General features: G+C 42.0%; 2 protein-coding genes and 1 long non-coding RNA gene across 3 annotated transcripts; 1 reads left to right on the top strand and 2 right to left on the bottom strand.

The window, feature by feature from the left end:
• The first annotated feature begins 215 nt into the window (after positions 1–215).
• On the top strand, positions 216–1,167 carry LOC308097843 (DNA-directed RNA polymerase III subunit RPC8-like). The gene has a single exon (XM_080445942.1). It carries the CDS (start codon positions 410–412, stop codon positions 1,061–1,063), a length of 654 nt encoding a protein of 217 aa, XP_080302068.1. The 5' UTR covers positions 216–409; the 3' UTR covers positions 1,064–1,167.
• Positions 1,168–4,317: 3,150 nt separating this feature from the next.
• On the bottom strand, positions 4,318–4,692 carry LOC308097856 (histone H2B-like; the record flags this gene model as incomplete). Its single annotated transcript, XM_080445955.1, has 1 exon — positions 4,318–4,692. One exon carries the CDS (start codon positions 4,690–4,692, stop codon positions 4,318–4,320), a length of 375 nt encoding a protein of 124 aa, XP_080302081.1.
• A 2,100-nt stretch (positions 4,693–6,792) lies between these two features.
• LOC308097873 lies at positions 6,793–14,929 on the bottom strand. Its single transcript, XR_013934242.1, has 7 exons — positions 14,835–14,929; positions 13,265–13,412; positions 12,572–12,626; positions 11,091–11,244; positions 10,404–10,549; positions 8,433–8,481; positions 6,793–7,328 (listed from the first exon to the last, which is right to left on the bottom strand). It is a non-coding gene; the product is annotated as an uncharacterized lncRNA (long non-coding RNA).
• Positions 14,930–15,759: the final 830 nt, after the last annotated feature.

Raw genomic sequence — 15,759 nt, 5'->3', positions numbered from 1 at the left:
TGCCGTTTGTGAGGACAGTACACGCAAAACAAACACAAGCACTATAATGAACTATTTAACAGTTAATTTAGGCATAAAGGGGACATGGACTGACAGATACAGAGATCTCCATATATGGGCATAAAAGGAACTGACAGATACATATATCTCCATATATAGGCATATCGGTATGCCCATATATGGCCATACTGATGACATCAGGGATCTCCATCACGCATGTGATGAAGCTGCATGTTGATTTTGTTGAAGATTCTTGCAATTGCAGTTAATTTACTAAGACTAACGTTATCTTAATTGTCAAATGTGTTAATGGTATTTGTGATTTGAACGTAAACAGAAAATGTCTTCAAGATCAGAAAGGAACAACTAAAACGTGACCACAGACAGACCCAGCTGAACCAACCTCATCATGTTCGTGGTTGTAGAAATGGTCGACACGGTCAAGATTCCTCCATGGAATTTCCAACGACAACTCAACGATGCAATAGCAGAAGAGCTTAACAAGAAATTGGCAAACAAGGTGGTCTACAAAGTTGGTCTCTGTATCTGCTTATATGACATCACCAAACTGGAGGACTCCTATATTTTCCCAGGCGATGGGGCATCCCACACTAAAGTTCATTTCAGGTATGTTGTATTTCACCCTTTCCTTGACGAGATCCTGGTTGGAAAAATCAAGTACTGCAGTCAGGAGGGAGTTCATGTGACCATGGACTTCTTTGACGACATTCTCATCCCGCCGGAGGCACTGCAGCAGCCTGCTAAGTGTGACGAGAAAGAGCAGGTGTGGTTGTGGGAGTATGAGACTGACGAGGGCGCTCATGACCTCTACATGGACCAAGGGGAGGAGATACGCTTCCGTGTCACAGAAGAGATCTTCTCTGATACATCTCCGACAGGCCCTGCTACCGCCAAGCCGGACGCTCCAGCACAACCGGGACAGTCCACCGCTCCTCCTCCTCCTCCACCAGTGGAGGAGGAGCAGAAGAAAGAGGCGCCATACACTCTCATAGGCACCATCTCTGAGTCGGGACTGGGGCTCCTATCATGGTGGAACAGCTAACGAAAGGAAGCTCTTTTGGAAGCTCGTATTGTTTTGTTTTGACAGAACAGTTTGAAGAGACAGCAAATAAACTGAGTGGGGGTGTAGCAGGTTTCCAGCCAGAATGGAACTGGAGACGTTGTAATTGGAGTCTGTGGTCGACCTACTACCAGGTCATCTATAGGCCCGCCCCTTTTCGAGTTATTTTTATGCAATATCATGGATAGCATGATGGTTGATGGAACCTGTTGCCATGGATACCGGACTGTTGATTACGGAGTGTCCTGAACAGAGGAACCTGGAGTTGCATCACTGGGGCTACACGGTTTAACTTCATTAATTCAATGTTTAAAAAAGAGAGAAGAAGGGTCGTTAGGTTACTGTGTCTTACTACCACTACACCTGCTAACATACCAGTATTTATGATTTGCTCGAGACAGATTCTTAGTTTCCAAATATGCCTCTGAGCTCACGTTGACATGTAAACTTTGCATGCATAATGTGAACAAGAAGTTCACATCAGGCTACATGGCTGGATTTCAAATAAGAATGTTCAGGGGGCACGGTGGCACAGTCGGTAGTGCTGTCGCCTCACAGCTAGAAGGTCCTGGGTTCGATTCCCGCAGGGGACGCTGTGGGCGCTGGGGGCGTGTTCTCTCCTCCGCGTCATCAGTGCCCATACCCTAGGTGGGGTTGGCGAAAGGGCCTTTCTGTGTGGAGTTTGCATGTTCTCCCCGTGTCTCCTAGGGTAGGTACCCTCACAAAAACATGCAGTAATCCTGGTCACTATACTGCCTCCCCCTGGCCAGCCGGGGCGCCTGATGGAGGGGAAGGGAACTGGTTGGAATAACGTGTTCCTTCCACGCGCTACGTCCAACCAGGGAAACTCTCCCCTGTCAGGTGACAAGAAGGTCAGTTGGCTCTCATGCATTGAAGGAGGCATGAGCTCGGCCCTGGCCTCCCTAGGTTGGCAGAGGGAAGGTAGTGCCCAGGATTACATAGACAATTAGCACTGGGTGTAAAAAATAGGGTTACAAAATCGTGGGATAAAAATTTAAGTAAAAAAAAAAAAGAATGTTCAGTTAATGCCACTCATAGCTATCCACACATGGATAGCTATGAGACTCACTCCACTAAAATGTATATTTGGTTGTACAATTAACCAAATATATGACATTTGAGTCTAATAAAAAAGAAATAAAGAAGAATAAAAAAATAAGAAGATAAAAATGAATGGTTATTATGTATGTGGACAATCAAAATGTGTACATGAAATGTGAATGTTAAAAATGAATGTTCATATTACGCCACACTGACTATCAAGAAAATAAAAACATGCCACTTCATGTCAGAAAGGTTGCCGACCCCTGCCATATACTCATGTCATCAGAGAACTCTGTATATGGGCACAAAAGGAACACAGATATACAGAAATCTAAAAATATGTGCATAAATAAAACATTGCATAACTGGGTGGGGCATGCATTTGTTATTTTATTGTTTGCTTAGGGGCATGAGTGCTACCACAGTACCACTTAAAAATGTCAACATATAGCCTAACCCTGTTTACAGCTATTGATAATACAAGCCTAGAAAATAGCATTAGCAAATATAGAGGAAGCTAAACCTGTAACTGCCATGCTTCCAGAAGTATTGAACCACTTAAGCATTACTCCTACAACTTGTATCACATACCATTACAAATCCATAGGCATTAATATGGAGTTGGTTACACTTTGGTTCTTTAACATTGGCTTTGATCTTGAGAATAGCTCTCCACACACACACACACACACACACACACACACACACACACACACACACACACACACACACACACACACACACACACACACACACACACACACACACACACACACACACACACACACACACACAGTGAAATAGAGTTTGACTGTGGAATTCACTTGAAAAGTTGGTTATTGTGATCACAATTATATTAAACAACATGCAACCTGGGATGTGGCAGCTTTCCTTTCAGTTTTCAAAATAAAACTTGCCAGTGCCACTGACACACTGCTGTTGATGGCCTGTTATCTCAAACATGATCAAATAACTGATTTGGCGCGCGCGCGCGTGTGTGTCAATGCACTGTGCACACACATAATAATAATAATAATAATAATAATAATAATAATAATAAAAATAATATTAATATTAATAATAATATTCAAATGTATTCCTCATTTGCATTACACCCATTTCACCAGCAGATGTCAATCACGTTGCATTTAACTCTACAGTGATCATTTTCATGATAGAAATGGGAAAGAACAATATGTGTTGGCTAGTGGGGTGCGCTCTAGCGAGACATATATACTTCATCGCGCAACGGTATTGCGTGCCGAGAACAGCTGACATACAAGCTCACAACCGCGTCACGGATGAGACCGCTGTGAGCTTGGAGGTCTGCTATTCTCGGCCGTTCTCTGCGCCTTCGCGGGATGGAGCATAAATAAGGCTCAGCTGCGCGAGCCAAGCAGGTTCTGGTGCCATGATCATAGAGCACTCCCTCCGTTCTGATGACAGCCACTGGAGGTGGGGTTTGGGGGACAACTGCTTTGAATTGTTATTTGTAGTTTGGGCCGGGCCTACGTTTATAGGTTATTCATAAATCCTTTTGCACATTGTGAAGACAGCAATGGATAAACACGACGCAGAAAAATGAACGTATGTGTTCGAGTGGAAACCATAGAGTTCAAAAGATAGGTGGAAACACTTTTATTCTTGGAATCTTTTTTTTGTCAGGTGGAGAAAGAAGAAAAGGTGTGGAAACTGTCTGAAACTGATGAACGTTGCTGCCCTCTATAGGTAGGTTGGGGCATGGCAGCATCAACTGAACGCTGCATACACGGATTTGCCATCATCTCCATCTTCCTTTTGACTCTATTATGTTTGACTGTAGGCTATGCATATTGTGCAATAAGATAGCTGAGTAAATTGATATCTAGCCAACATTAATAATCTGTGAACAAAATCTGGCATAAAGATAAATTGAGTCAGGGGCTCACAAATACGTGTCAAACAAAACAGAAGCTACTCAAATAGACCAGTTCAATAGCTTTATGAACACTCGAGGCTATTAATGTACAGCCAGTTTGTCAAGCAAGGCCTATTTCTAAGTAGGCTGATGTTTAAATGTTCAGCTTCTAATGCACTTGTAATCCAGTTTATATTTATAAATGCGGATCAACTCTTTCTTGATAATATGGGTGGTCCTTAAAAGGACCGTTGTGTTTAGAGCAGACTGTAATTTACTTGGAGCTGGTGTACTTGGTCACAGCCTTGGTGCCCTCAGACACGGCGTGCTTGGCCAGCTCACCGGGGAGCAGCAGGCGGACGGCGGTCTGAATCTCCCTGGACGTGATAGTGCGGCGCTTGTTGTAGTTAGCCAGTTTGGAGGCTTCACCGGCGATGCGCTCAAAGATGTCGTTGACAAAAGAGTTCATGATGCCCATGGCCTTAGAGGAGATACCGGTGTCAGGATGGACCTGCTTCATCACCTTGTAGATGTAGATGGCATAGCTCTCCTTCCTGGACTTTCTGCGCTTCTTGCCGCCCTTGGCAGCGGACTTCGTGACGGCTTTCTTGGAGCCCTTCTTGGGCGCTGGCTTGGCTGGTTCAGGCATGGTTTTGTAGTGAAGAAGTGGTTCGAAGCCAGCGTTGCACCAGCATTTATACCAAGCCAATGCAAATGAGGTGTGCTACTCCCAGCACATGATTGGTGCCACTGCCTATGTGACCCACAGAGGGAGGTGTCTTACACTGTCTTTGTCTCTGCATAATGTTTTACCGCCTGCATCTATTTGTCCCGCTAAAATATAGACATGGGATAAAGTATAATAAACATTTAGGGTAAATTCATGTTTTAATTGGAATTAATAGTTCTATTCCACGCTCCAATTTCAATCCAGACACCAGTTGTAACTTCCCAGACAGCACAGCGACATAGCGCCGATGTAGTGCCTATGCCTACGTCCCTCTGTAGCATTGTAGGGGCTATGTCGCGTGGGGAGCGTTTGCTCACTGGGAAGATGTCTCCGCGACGTCGCTGGCCGCTTTTGCGCCGACATCGCTGCTCTCTCTGTGCGATCTTAATTCCGACGGTTGGACGCTTATCCTCCCTTCACCCTCTCCTCATTCTCTCCTCGTCCTCTCTTTATCCTCTCTTCTCACGCTGTCAATTCTACACTTATTCTACACTACTCTACATGTGCAAACATTGTTTTATGATGGTTAATATTTTCCAAAAATCTAAAATGAATATATCATTTATTAAAACAAAAACATTTATTAGAAAAAGTCCTTACCTGCTGTACCTGGTAATGGAAGCCTTTCATATGATAAATATAAATTAAAATGTCTTGGTCTCTTACTGGATATTTAAATATAAGTTAGTGGAAGTAATAGTTTTCCATTGTTTAGCCTACCACTGCATAGAAATGACACATTTTCTTACTATACCTTTTAAAACTGTTCTGCAAAATTCTACTTCATTCACAATGTCATTTCAACAAAGAAACATTTAGCAAAGCTTTGTACGAAACCTTTTTCTTTATGTAGTCTGTTATTTTCAGTGCAAATATAATCATAATATACAGAGCAGAATATACAAATAAAACAAGTCCAAAAAGTGCAGTGTCACAACACCAGTGGTGGAAAGAGTACTCAAATTTTTTATTTAAGTAAAAGTATCAATACTGCAATATAGTACTCAGTTACAAGTAAAAGTCCGGAATTCAAAATGTACTTGAGTAAAAGTACAAAAGTATTGGCATCAAAATGTACTTATTAAATGTACAAAAGTACTCATCATGCAGAATGTCACAAATGTCAAAAATCACAGGCAATTTTTAAATAGTCTGCATTGTGGCTTGCAGGGATCCCAGTCAAAAGCTTTATTGTATGATATACACCAGGGGTCTTCAACAGGGGCTCCGGGACCCCTAGGACCCCTCAGAGATACTGAAGGGGGGCCGCCAAATCTTTGTGTGATAGGGATTTTCTTTCTCATTTTTTACATTAACCACTTGAACCCTTGCATCCCTATTCTGGGGGGAACATTAGCCGAAAATAGCATACGAGCTTGTAGATCTGCTATTTTCGGCAAAGAGGTTGTGTGTACAGGGAAAAAAAGAGCAGGTCAAAGCTCAAGTTTACAAAGTATTGAGGGTTTTAAGTGGGTAAATGTCTGAAAACACACATTTAACATGAATCCAGTATGTAGCGGGGGGTCCCTGCTCCATCTCTCTCTCAGCTAAGGGGTCCTTGGCCTGAAAAATGTTGAAGACCTCTGATATACCCAATAAAGCTTTTAACTGGGTGCCCTGCAAGCCATAGTGTGCAGACTATTATTTTAGAATATTTAGTAAATTAATGCCCTACTTTGACATACAAGAGCTGGCTATAATAATTCCTTTCCTTTTAACAGGTCGTTCATGAAAGTCCTTGCGGTCTTGTTTCCAATGAGAACCTGTGAGCAATTGGGGTTAAGAGTCTTGCTCAGGGACAAATTTCATATCATCGGCACATATGCTGGGATAGCCTGGAATCGAACCTGGGGCAACCAGGGCCAGCTGGTTCCCTAGGCGGGCTCACTAACCACTCAGCTATGGCCGCCCCTAAGTGTCATAAGTGTCCTTGAGCAAGACACTGAACCCCTACTGCTTCCGATAGTAGGTTGGTGCCTTGCATGGTTTCCCTCCGCCATCGGTGTGTGAATGGGTGAATGTGAAGTACATCGTACAGCGATTTGAAGGGCCGGAAAGACTATAAAGCCGTTAAATGCATAAATGCAGTCCATTTATCTGTGCACAAGATGTAACAACATAAAACAACCTTGAACCATGAGTTTAAGTAGCAAAAACAGTGAATCCACAAGCTCACAACGCATAGCGACAGAATGTGAGCTTATAGATCTGCCATTTAAAAAAAAAATTTAAGCGAAAGTGGTCAAGTGTGTCTGTGGGTTTAAAAAATATTTAACCAATGAAAAGAGCTTGTGACTAAATACTACATTGGAACACAGGTTATTTTTCCCCATTTCCTGAAAACGAAACAGTTTTAGACATGCAAGGTTTCTGTTTCACGGCTTGATAAAGCTGAGGAGCCCACAAAGACAAGAAGACCACTTCATTCTGTTGTTGATTGCAGTCAGTTTCTTTAGCCCCCACCACCACTTTCGACCTGAAGCCTGTTTGAAGTGATCGGTCATGGCGCTGTTGACTTGATGCTTTGTAGCATGTACATGTAGTCCCAATGGCTTCTGCAATGAAAAAACAAACAAACAAAAAAACATCAACAGCAAATATACTGTAGATGTCGCGTAGTACAGACAAGAAAAAAAAATCCTTCATGACTATACATCTTATCAATCACATGTGTACACCGTGAAGAAGCAATCAACAGATAACTCTTCCACTGACAGAATGGATGGCTGTCTTTCTTTTTAAGATATTTTTGGGGGCTTTTTCTGCCTTTATTGATAGGAAAGTAGACTGACAGGAAACGGGGAAAGAGATGGGGGGTGACACACAGCAAAGGACCACTAGGCCAGCGGGCGCCCCAGCGGCTGTCTTCCTTAAGGCGCTCTTCCCATGTTGTAAAACAAAAAAGGCTTGCACACTGTGGGCTCCTGTTGCAAAGTGCTTCATTGCACCCGAGTGCTGCTGTGACGTTTCAGGCTTTCGCCATTCTCCCGTTTAAGGAGAAGAGCATTAATATGACCACCTCGTCGTGGAAGCCTCCCAATATGGTGTTATATACACCAGTGGTTCTCAACCTTTTCAGGCCGTGACCCCCCAAAATGATCATATTTGAACGGGACCCCCTCACCCTGATAAGCACTTGGAATGTAAGGAGTTGAGGCATTCAATTTAGTTTGACTCGGTTCCACAGATAAATATTGTGAAAATAGCAGATCTACAAGCTCAAAATGCCTCGCGTTGCGAGGCGTTGTGAGCTTGTATATCGGCTATTTTCACAATTTTGTTATATTAGGCTATAGCCTAAGGCTATAGCTGATCTACAAGCTCACAACGCGTTGCAACGCGACATGTTGTGAGCTATAGATCGGCAACTTTCACAGATGGTTTGTCTATTATGACGTGTCCAGAATAGGGACTATAGGGTTAATGTGGCTAAAATGTACCTTGTGCAGTCTTCACTCTTTGCTGTAAAGGAATATGGCCCCAATGTTGAATACAAAATACAGTTTAACACTTTCCAGCTCTACAGATTGTTAGCCCTGTGCCGTTTTCTTCAAGAGGGCCTAGAGCATATTTAGTTTTTGGCCTGATAATGCATGTGAGAAAACGAATGAACAAAAACAGTCAACATAAACAATATTTTAATATATACATATAGATACCTTGTGCTTGTTCTGGCTCTTGATGTGCAGTAGAGAGTACTTTCAAGATCTACAGCAGAAAACACAATGAAATAAATTCAATGTTATGTGGTTTGACATTTATACTTATAGCTGCTGTAAAGATTGACATTACGGTATCAAGCTATTTTGATTGATTGAATACATTTCTGGTGTCAAGCTTAGAAGACTTGTCTAGGACCAGTTGCAAATTGCAGACAGGTGCTCTTTATGGCGGTTTTGAAGGAGGGTACGGAGTCTCACTTTTTGATGGGTGTTGGTAGGGCATTCCACATTTTGGTGGCATAACAGAACAAATTTAACCCCAAGTTTGTGCCGAATCTGGGTTGAACGAGTTCAGTGGAGCTCCTTCTGGTGTTGTGCCTGCATGTGTCTCTCACGTTGTTGAAGCAGTTAGACAGGTACATGGGCTCAATGATCCCTTGAGTATCTTTAAGACCAGGCCCATTGCAAGTTGCTGTACTCTGTCCTCTACCCTGAGCCATCCTGCGAACAGCCTTTTTGCATGTAGTTTAAGCGCAAGGTGGCGGGTGGGGAGAGAGCCTGGCCAAAGATTGTTAATATAGAAAGATACACATTCTCCATTGGAGCCACTAGAGGCGAAGTAGTACACAAATCCTACAAATGGTCTCCTAAGTAGGCGTAGTTGTCTTCTCCCCCGACCATCCCACCACCCTCCCCCTCCCCTCTCCCTGGCTGACAACGTCATGTGGATGTGTATTTGTGTATTTTCTTCATTAAAGAAAATAAATGCTTTACATGTTTGAAAGTGCACTGTTATTGGCAAAGATGATTTTAAAGAAACCCCCAAAAATCCCACCACAAACTCACACGTATTATTCAGTCTTATCTTCTGCTATATATGCTCCTAATTCTGCTCAACATTGTAACAGGTCCTTTTATTTATAAGGTATATATTTTACCACTATAGACTATAATGTGTTTAGCATGAATGTTTAGCAAAATGTCATGATTCCCAAATCATACCCATCAACCAAGACAGTTAATAATGGAACATGATATTATTGAGCATTGGAACACACATTTTATTTAATTTTTGAAATGTCCATAATGATTTCACGTAGGCCTACCACATTCACATATAGAATCTCAGTTTATTAGTTTTTAGAACATCTTATGGGGACAGAGCATAAGAGTTCAAATCTAATATAATAATACAATATAAATAGTATAAGGGACAGACAGAGCCCTCTATGTCTCGTCCGTCAGACTGCAGATGGACTCTTCTGATATCTTCCCAGATCTCGCGAGAGTGTGTTGCTAGGATAGAGAAAGGTGGATAACAAAGTAGATTTTATCCTAATTTGTGTCACCAAAAAAAAAAGGCATTTTAGTATGAAAATCGTGCATATTTTGTGTCTTGTGACGATCGGGTCCAATATTTAGTTCAGTGACCATGGAGCTAAAGAATGGTTCAGAAGCTGTGTTCACGTTGACTCTTCCATTGGAATCAAATAGACTCCAACTTGCTTCCTGTCTCCTAAAAAGGTGTCCACCTACGTCACGCAGAAAATAGGAGAAACGGGAAGTAAACCGGAGAATGCGCCTCTTGCTATTTTCCTCTTGGGCCTGGCGACGCGAGCTATGTTAGTGCTATGTTAGTGCGTCCTGACTCTTCTAATGTAGAGGAAAGAAGTCCCCACCCGCGTGCCCGCCCAATAGGGGAAGCCTCGCCCCTTCGGGGGGTTAGGCGAGTCCTAGGTGTGAGGTTTAGTTAGTAACCTGATCAGTTTGTTTGGGAGTTAATCAACATAGCCTTTCTTTAAGTATACCTGGTGTTGAGGTGTGGGGAGGGGCTGTCACCAGCATATTTGACATGGCCGGCATGTACCTGGGAGGACACTTATTCTATATGTACAGTGGAATACAGTCTTCATAATTGGCTACAATGAGGACACGTTGAATAAAAAAAGATACAAATTGAAAACTTACATTTAGGTGTCTGGTGTTGGCTGAGCTGCTCTCAAGTCCCCTCATGCCGTGGTCGCCTGCCGCTAGCTGCATATCCTTGGTCTTCTCTGGTCATATGTCTCGTTTATAGATCACAGAATCAGTACCAACAGCCATCAGACAAAAATCTTAAGGCACCAAGCATGACACACAATAACAGATAAATGTCAGTATTAACAGATGAAATGAACATATGGTACTGGTTGCTGTGTTTCTCTGTACCTTTATCAGTCTATTTTTAAATAAACATTTGTTTATCATTCAATTAGTTCTTTTTTGTCAAGAAACATCTGTTTTTTGGTTAGTTTTTACACACACACACACACACACACACACACACACACACACACACACACACACACACACACACACACACACACACACACACACACACACACACACACACACACACACACACACACACACAGTAGCTTATTAAAAACGGCTTAGGTGGTAGGGATCATAAGTCAATCAAGATAGCCTTTCTTTAAGTACAGTATACCTGGTGTGGAGAGGGCTGTCAACAGCACAACAGTGTCATGCTGGCATGGCCAGCATGTTACCTAGAGAGGATAATTATTACAAATGTACAGTGGAATAGATAGTCTTCAGTCTTCAGCTACAAAGAGGACACCATTGAATAAAAAAGCATCAAAATTAAAAACTCACATTCAGGTTGTTGGGATACAAGTCTCAGAAATGTCTGGTGTTGGCTGAGCTACTTAAAAAGAAGATGGGAGGCCTCGAGTCCCGTTCCCGACGATCTTTACTGCACGTCTCTCCCCATCTCTCACATCTTTTTTCCTGTCCTTCTCCACTATACCTATAAATAAAGTCAGAAAAGACCCCAACAAAAATCTTTTAAAAAAGATGGGAAAAGAAAAATGGAACACTTGGCAATACAACAAAGGTTTACAATTGAACAAAGTTTACATTTTGATGTGTCAATATAAGTAGTCAGTGTAGTATAGACCAATTATTTGTTAACAAACATTGACACTGGTGACTGCTTCATGTAATCAATTCCCAACAGATCGCCAAACCTGCTGTTTTGGGGTGCGCTGGTTTTAGTTCATTCAACTTGTGTGTTGGCTAGTGAGGTGCGTCCTAGTGAGACATATGTACTTCACCCCGCAACGGTATTGCGCGCCGAGAACAGCTGACATACAAGCTCACAACCACGTCGCGGATGAGACTGTTGTGCGCTTGGAGGTCTGCTGTTCTCAGACGTTCTCTACGCACCTTCGCGGACGGGCTGCAGCTGCGCGAGCAAGAGCAGGTTCTGGTGCCATGATCATAGAGCACTCCCTCCATTCTTATGACAGCCACTGGAGGTGGGGTTTGGGGGACAACTGTTTTGAATTGCTATTATTGTTTACACACAACAGAAACCAAGGATTATATATTTCAAGAGCGAGAGATCACAGTAACAATCCTAAGCATTCTTCCTCCATACTGGGAGAAAAACAGCATCTGAAAGTTTAATGGGATGCATTTTTACGCGTGAGGCTGTGACCACTTTTACATCGCATCTTATGAGCGGTGGGGTTCAGTTGGTGCTAGCCTGCGTGCGCATACTGGTTCTTATTAGTGTGACGTAGTCTGTTAAGGCGTCTATATAGTCGCTGGTGAAGTCTAGGGTGGTAAATGGTAAATGGTGCATTTATATAGCGCTTTTATCCAAAGCGCTTTACATTGATTGTGCCATTAACCCATTCACACACACATTCATACACCGATGGCGGACGAAACCATGCAAGGCACCAACCTGCTCATCAGGAGCAATTAGGGGTTCAGCGTCTTGCTCAAGGACACTTCGACACCAACTCTAGGGGAGCGCCCCAGCCCGGGATCGAACTGGGAACCTTGCGGTTTTCCAGTTCACTCTACCCGGCCGCTCTACCCCTGAGCCACTGCCGCCTGCACTGCAGATCTACTTTGAAAGCTCAACGTGTTGTGAGCTAGTATAATTGGCCATTTTTGCTAAATGTTCACCCCAGAATATGGACTCTAAGGTTCAATGTGTAGACACTAGTGTAGGTAAGATTACCTTCACTTGAATAGAGGACACTTATGAAGAGAACAACAATTTAAGCTAACATGTACACCAGGAGATTAATTGTGCAATGTATAGACATCACTGAAAATACCTTTTACTTCTGCGATGGTGGGACAGATGTTGGTCTGGTCACCAAATATTTGAGCCTGAAAGACATTTACACATTTAAGACGTAAGTGCAATGAAAAATAAGTTTATCACACTTTAGAGCATATCTGAGGTCTTAATGTCCATATTAAGACCTCAGATATGCGCAGCATGTTTTCGTTCACATGATGTATTTAAGATTGGACGATAAGATTTTGATATACAAATACACAAAACATTTTTTTTTGGCATCTGTTGTTGGGTATGTCCATATTAAGACCTCAGATATGCTCTAAAGTGTGATAAACTTCTTTTTCATTGCACTACGTCTTAAATGTGTAAATGTCTTTCAGGCTCAAATATTTGGTGACCAGACCAACATCTGTGCCACCATCGCAGAAGTAAAAGGTATTTTCAGTGATGTCTATACATTGCACAATTAATCTCCTGGTGTACATGTTAGCTTAAATTGTTGTTCTCTTCATAAGTGTCCTCTATTCAAGTGATTTTGTGCTTTTTCCAGAGCAGCCAAAGGTAATCTTACCTACACTAGTGTACATTGAACCTTAGAGTCCATATTCTGGGGTGAAAAATGGCCAATTATACTAGCTCACAACACGTTGAGCTTTCAAAGTAGATCTGCAATTTTTGGCAAAAAGATTTAATGTAGAGGGACATATAATAGCAGAGTACGTACCATATGCACAGCATACTTTCTCAGCCTGGATCTCTCGTGCCCTGTGGTCGCCGGTCACTGACTGTATGTCCGTGGTCTTGTCTGGTCATGTGTCTCATTCGTAGTTCATAGGTCACAGAATCAGTCCCAGCAGCCATCAGCCAAAAATCTAAAGGCACCAAGCATGACACACAATAACAGTTTTAACAGATAATACTAGTTCTGTACCAGTACCAATCTCTTCCTTTTTTTCCCTTATTTTTTTTGCATTTTTCAATTATATAAAACAGTATGGCTCTTATGGTATGGAAAAAAAATGCCTATAAACAATCAAACAAAAACAGAGCAGATAGACATCACATAAAAATACATACACAACATTATAAAAAATAAATAACAATTTATTTATCATTCAATTTGTTCAAGAATCATCTCCAACATGTCAGGTTAGTACACACACACACACACACCTCTCTCTCAAGGCCAAATATATACACACAGTGACCCTCACTCTCCACGATAGCCCTGAAACATGACTGTCATACCATGACGCTTGTATACAAGCGTCATGTGAACCATGGCTATCTCCACGATAGCTTTCGTACAGAGTGAGGTTCCAAACAGGGCTAGGAGCATACCATAAGCTAAGCCTGGCACTCTTTTCCTCATGTGTACAGTTAGCTGTAGAATACAACTCTCGTAGACGTATTTATGATTCTGACGTTTTCAATCTACGAGAGTTGCAGGGTTCACGCCCCATGGACACAGGGACTTTCTGCACTATGCCCCGTAAACACTCCAAACATGTACAAATTGAAAATAAAGGTGCTTACCCCCAAGCCCCATATGTTAACTGTCTCTACGCGGTAGTAGTTTAATGTAATAATCCATATCTTTCAATAAAGAAGTGTTTTAATGCCGTCTGTGGCCGAACGCCATTTTTTCACCCTCGTTTACTTCCTGTTTACATTTAGTGTAATTCCGGGTTTCACCGGATGCGCCCCGTCACTACCTATCACTACCCCCCATTGGGAACTTCCCGACAGAATCGGCCACAGACGGCATTAAAACACTTCTTTATTGAAAGATATGGATTATTACATTAAACTACTACCACGTAGAGACAGTTAACATTTGGGGCTTGGGGGTAAGCACCTTTATTTTCAATTTGAACATGTTTGGAGTGTCTACGGGGCATAGTGCTGAAAGTCCCTGTCTCCATGGGGCGTGAACCCTACAACTCTCGTAGATTGAAAACGTCAGAATCATAAATACGTCTACGAGAGTTGTATTCTACAGCTATGTACAGTACAATGTGTCATTTTGAACCATTATCTTAAAAAATAAGCTGTCAATGAGTCGAATATTAAATAGAAAAACATGTGTAGCCATAAACCAGGTACTGCCCTGTGTAGTGTAGTGTCTAGTGTAGTCTAGCGTGGCGTACGGTACTTTACTAACAGAACTGAAGTTTTCAGCTTGATATAACGTCAAAAATAAACATATTTGACATATCATCGATGAAATTATGAAGTTTAGAACATAACCTAACCATTTCTAGTGCATAACTGTGATGTTTTACATTACAAACCTGTTTTAAACAGCTGAAATGAGGAGAAACGACGGTCGGCCGGAGAAAATGTTGATATTGTTAATATCACCACCAGCTGAGCTCAGAGCAGCTCAGTAGTAAAGTGGGAGTGGTTCACAGCTCCTCCCTGTGGCCTGGCAGGCAAGTGAGGTAACTGTTTAAGTTTGATTAAAATCCATCCTGTTGACCGCGACATAGCACCGATGTAGCAGCAACATAGCCCCTACATAGCCAACACAGGGAAAATAAGTCGCTCTGCCGATCCCCTAGCAACACCCACGCTATGCACATAAATCGAACGCGATGTATCGGCGATATGACGCTCTTATTCTGACGTCGCAGCGACGCTGGGTGCTGTCTGGGTTGTAACACACTTTCTATTGATGCATAATTTATACAGTATAATCAGACAATCACAATTTTGAGGTATTCAGAGGCAAACATTGTACTTCTACTCCACTACAATTATTCGAAAACTTTAGTTACCAGTTACTTTGCAGAAATAAATGATTACACTATAAAATATACATTAACCACTTCAGCCCTATTTTATGCCTAAGCTATTTGAAAATAACCGATTAACAAGCTTGGCATCGCAATACATTGTGAGCTTGTAGATCTGGTATTTTCAAACCGTTTTTGTACTTTAAGTACATTTTAATACCAATACTTTTGGTATTTTAACAATCAAGAATTGCATTTCATCATGTTCATTATAGCTGGGATGGGATTTGGATTCAAACACAAAGGTGGGTGTGAATTTAATCTGCATTCAACTGTTATAGTCCTAAAAAATAACAAATAAAGTCACTCTCCAGCATTTTCCTATATTGTCTAGTCTAGTCTCTAGACTAGACAATATAGAAAAAATGCTGGACTCATGGACTTTGGTTTCCCCATTTTAATTCCGTATCTTAAAATAAAG

Source organism: Gymnoscopelus braueri (assembly GCF_963280865.1).
Source record: "Gymnoscopelus braueri genome assembly, chromosome: 13".
Lineage (NCBI taxonomy): Eukaryota > Metazoa > Chordata > Actinopteri > Myctophiformes > Myctophidae > Gymnoscopelus > Gymnoscopelus braueri.
The sequence above is the reverse complement of the archived record's forward strand: the minus strand, read 5'-3'. Positions and strand labels throughout refer to the sequence as shown.

Coding starts and splice junctions, on each gene's coding strand:
- LOC308097843 (XM_080445942.1), top strand. CDS start 410: ATGTTCGTGGTTGTAGAAATGGTCGACACGGTCAAGATTCCTCCATGG.